This window comes from Penaeus chinensis, chromosome 32 (assembly GCF_019202785.1).
Source record: "Penaeus chinensis breed Huanghai No. 1 chromosome 32, ASM1920278v2, whole genome shotgun sequence".
In the NCBI taxonomy this organism is placed as follows: Eukaryota; Metazoa; Arthropoda; class Malacostraca; order Decapoda; family Penaeidae; genus Penaeus; species Penaeus chinensis.
Window position 1 is genome coordinate 18,183,131 of NC_061850.1, and position 5,000 is coordinate 18,188,130.

General features: G+C 31.0%; 1 protein-coding gene across 1 annotated transcript in view; it reads right to left on the reverse strand.

The window, feature by feature from the left end:
- LOC125042589 (synaptosomal-associated protein 29-like) overlaps positions 1–5,000 on the reverse strand; it is an 11,591-nt gene that overhangs the window by 2,024 nt on the left and 4,567 nt on the right. The window contains exons 3-6 of the mRNA XM_047638321.1: positions 4,728–4,811; positions 4,451–4,552; positions 3,878–4,082; positions 2,426–2,530 (exon numbers count right to left, since the gene is read on the reverse strand). Coding sequence (XP_047494277.1) covers positions 2,426–2,530; positions 3,878–4,082; positions 4,451–4,552; positions 4,728–4,811 — 496 coding nt within the window. The remainder of the gene's footprint in view (positions 1–2,425; positions 2,531–3,877; positions 4,083–4,450; positions 4,553–4,727; positions 4,812–5,000) is intronic.

Genomic DNA, 5,000 nt, shown 5'->3' on the forward strand with positions numbered 1-5,000 from the left:
CAGAATTTTCACTTTTAATTACACTTACAGTTACCATAAATTTCTACTGATATTCATCTATTTCTTTTTTTCTTTTTTTATCTTTGCCTAAAATACATAAATAGAGAAACAAACACTTAGGAACACAGACAGAAAGCTATTTTTTTTTTGTTTTAATTGGTACAATTTCCAATTTGATTATCAATTTTATACAGGTTACTATAGTCTGTTCACTTAATTCTGATAGCTGGAGCCTAGACATATTTGAAAAAAAAGCCGCTCATTGGTCAGGGGAACTCTGACAATTGTCATATATTTACAGTTCTTCATACACTGATATATATCAGTGTACATAAACTACTTGACCTAAAAGTATACAATAATGTGACAGAATAACTTCCACTTCTAAACAAAACAAAACAAAATCCTATATAAGTGTAATGGTTTTAAAGAAAACCAAAGTTGATTACAAAGATTTAAAAAGTGATGAGTGATGTTTGAAGTAACCATGGATAACCAGGTGTTCTCAATCAACTAACTTAATATGCAATCTGTAAATATTTGTTAACTGACAGTTTTCTTAATTCTGTACTTAATCAATACTTGTCATTTCCAGTATATTCATATGCTATTTATATCTGACTTTGTTTTACATACTAGAGTAAACAAATAGAAGAAGAAGAAGAAGAAGAAGAAGAAGAAGAAGAAGAAGAAGAAGAAGAAGAAGAAGAAGAAGAAGAAGAAGAAGAAGAAGAAGAAGAAGAAGAAGAAGAAGAAGAAGAAGAAGAAGAAGAAGAAGAAGAAGAAGAAGAAGAAGAAGAAGAAGAAGAAAAAGAAGAAGAAGAAGAAGAAGAAGAAGAAGAAGAAGAAGAAGAAGAAGAAGAAGAAGAAGAAGAAGAAGAAGAAGAAGAAGAAGAAGAAGAAGAAGAAGAAGAAGAAGAAGAAGAAGATTATGAAATGGCAACTAAACTAATGGCAGAAACAAGAGAGGAGCACAACATTTGATCCAGAGTAAGAAGACATGCCAAGCCCCCCCAAAAAACAGAGAAATAAAGATATGGCTAAAACAAAAAAACCTAATACTACAACTACTAATAATAGAGGTACTAGTAGTAATTCCATAAAAAATTATGGTATGCACGTCCAAAAATGTTCTCAAACCAGTTCCTGTTAAATACATTTATTAAATGTTTTGTTAATTTAAACTTTCATCTAAAACATTAGCATATATATGTTCATGTTAACCTTTTCCAAGCATTGTGTTCAACCAGCTATCAGACTTGATTGAACATACTGTACAAAACCTATGTATCTATTGGTATACATAAATTATCTTTATTAATCATAAATTACAGTGAGCAGTATATATCTAGCAATAACCCTGAGTGTTCATCTCTATACTCCAACTCTTCCACCAAGAACATTCCCATACACACCCTAAGCTTGCAAACAAATGAAAGTTTGAAGATTTTTTCTTCTTTAATGATTGCTGCTTTGCATGTACATCTTATATCTCAAAACAAAAAACTGGAACTTACATTTTATGCTATTACCTGCACAAATTAAGGTTGGTTAGATTTCTTATCTGAGCAGTTAACTCTAATGGCTTTTGCATGAAAGTTAAACTTTGCCCAGAAGACATTGAAATCCTTCTGATGGGGCACAATTATTGGCAAGGATTATTCAAGCTTCTTGGATGCCTAAATTTATGTACCAAGTGTTTGCAAATAACTTTATATACACTGACTGGAATTACCTACTGACCATGATCTCCAAAGGGTAGATTGCAACAGACTAGCCAAGTGAGAAAAGGATCAACTCTTCTAAGCCAGGAGTTGCTGCACCATAACGGGGCGGCAAGAATCAAACCCTTAACCAAATGGTTTACTAATGTTACCACGTATGAACCATCCTCTGGGATAGTCTGGAGAGATAATGCAGTCATCCTTTCTAGGATCACTTATTCATGGAGGATGGAGGGCCAAAAGAAATAAAGCCTCTATAGTAAACATTTAGTAATGATAATCATATTCATCCATTAGCTTTAAACAGCTGAAAAAGCTTTAAAAAAAACTTACTGAACACCTCAAAAGAGCTTCTAGGTACTCTGGTAAAAAATGCAAGACATGAACCCATTTCATTTTTGTCAATGTGCTTATACAAACAACTGAAAAATGCTAAAGTACACAATAAATAAATAGATAAATAAATAAATAGATTATATAGACAAATAGACAAATAGATAGATAGATAGATGGATAGAAAGATTAGATAGATAGAGAGATAAAGAGATAGATAGACAGATATAGATATAGATATAGATAGATAGATATGTGTGTGTGTATCCATGTGTGTGTATATATATATATATATATATATATATATATATATATATATATATATATATATATATATATATATATATATATATATGTATCATCATTACCTAGGTCCGAGTCTAGTTCCTTATTGACACGTGTCACATTAGCACGGAAGTCTCTATAGTCAGGCTCCACTTCTTCCTCTTCCTCAAGTCCTTTTAGCCGCATTGCTGTGAAATAAAGAAAGAAGAAAATTCATAAAATTTTCCTAAAGGAATTAAAGCATTATCAAAATGCAATTGGCTTACCTGATTTTCTGGATTATCAAGAAAACAAGATTATATATGATCTGAATTATGGCTTCTGTTCTGTGAAAATAAATCATCATTACATTAATAAAACCTAATTTAGGTCAAAGATTTAAAATTGCAGGTTCCAGATAATGATATACAAAGTAAATAGTTTTTTATTACTAAAATACAAAGTAAATAGATTTTATTAATAAAATACAAAGTAAATAGTTTTTTATTAATAAATTAATCTCTCAGAGTAAATATAAATATAAACAGAGCAAGTATATTTCTTTATATCCTACTATCTTCTTGTCATATTTTCATACAGGAAATAAAACAAAAAGATTATTAACAAATTGCTGATATTCTATTTCTTATTCCACTATCAATGACAAACAAATACTATAAGCAAAATAAATACACTAAAATTTCGGGGGATACAGAAGCCAGTCCCTGGACTGTATTCATGTTGACAAATGTATAGAAGGTATGAATGAGAATGGATAGCTTCACAATACAAGAGATGTATTTGACCAGTTTCTAGTTTATCTTCCTCAGATATACATGTATTTCTGATGAAGATATACATACATCTCCTGTATTGTGAAGGTATTCATTCTCATTCATATAGCTTTTATACAAAGCCAGTTCCTATTTAGAATATTAAGATAACATTGACAGTGAGTAGAAGACGAAAGTTTCCTGACAACTAGCTTCCTATAACTATTTACACACTATATATCTAGTAAATTGTGAGTTTTCACTACTTTGTAGATAACAACCTTATCACCACTGTTTTTACAAGGAACAGAGCTGAAACTACATGAACTGTTTCCAATAACATCTCTCAAGGCAAATCTTCTAGTAAAATTGGAGGTATCAGTTTATCTCAATACCAGTATTTACTTATTATCTAGTATGTAAACTTTATGTTTTGTCTATTCATTTAACTTTTTTTTTTCTTTTAACAATAATCTCAATTAATTTATACTCTGAACTAAAAATATCCAGACTCTTATACAGAATGAAAAATTACTAATCACTAGTTTCATTAATTTAAGCATCAAATGACCAAATCCAATCACTTTTGGAGTAAATACAATAACTTCTTAAGAATGTACACCTCAAAACAACATGAGCCATTTTACATATACCATATTCTTTAACTAATCTCTTTTTTCTATTTTTTTCATTTTTATTCACATCTATTCATCCATCAACTTCCATCCATAACCAAAACTCTCTCTTGAAACACAGGCACCTTTGCAAATGCTTCTTACTTACCTGGATGGGTGCTGGACTTCAGTGTCGAGACGGACATCTGGCTCCTCTCGTAGGCTGGGCCTAAATTTGGGTTGGCTGTGATGGCGGCTGGGTTCTCAGCATTAGGAGAGGTGGGGGAGGTGGGGGAGGTGGGGGAGGTTGCTTTGCTGTTGTCGTTCGTCTGTTTCGGGGTTGACCACCAGTTCTTCAAGCTGCTAAAAACACTCTGGGAAAAGTAACAGATATATTTCTTTATCACTTCTCTGCATTCAAAGCAGACAATATAAAGATAAATAATCTTGTACAATAAATGTAATTAATATATGCATATTTTTGGTTTTGATTGTACATACTGGCAATTTTCTTGACTGTTAATATGCATATAGCATAAATCAACATCCAATGGCTATTTTGATGAATGCTATGAATACCATCAAATCTTAATATATATCTCCTTTTTTCTAAAAATGTTTAATTTGGAGGGACAAACTAGCTCGTTATGAAGTACCTGCCCAAATACTTTTAATTCCAGCATATTTAGTTGGTACTTTGCAAAGGCAGTTTTAACAATACAGTTGTAATATGCATACTCACCTTAATACTATTGATATTTTTTTGTGTATCTCTTAATGTATTATTAATATCATCAATTCTTCTCTCGGTGTTCTCAAGTTGTTCTCTTTGTTTGACCAATTCCTGTTGAAAATATGGATACATGAGCTAATGCATCATAAAAATGAATAATCAGCAATACATAACCTTCTCACTTCAAGTACTTATTCATTATTCAATTATTCTCTTATGTGTAAAGAAATATGAGAACACATTTATTTTCTTCAATTCAATCTTATTTCCTCTTGGCTTCTCGTACCTCAGCTGTCTCAATTCCCACTTTTTCAGATTCATGTAACATTCCAATACTCCTTTTTGACGATTCTAATGTTCGCTGCTCCACCTGAAATCAAGAATCATAATAACAATTATATAACAATTATATTTAATGGTTAATTACACAAAAATAACATTAATAAAAATATTAGCTGACTACTATTAGAAGGAGAGCCATGTAGCCCAGATGTTCATGAATCCTAAAGAGAAAGTTTGTGTATCACTATATTTTCATATTGCAAGCATAAATTTCAAG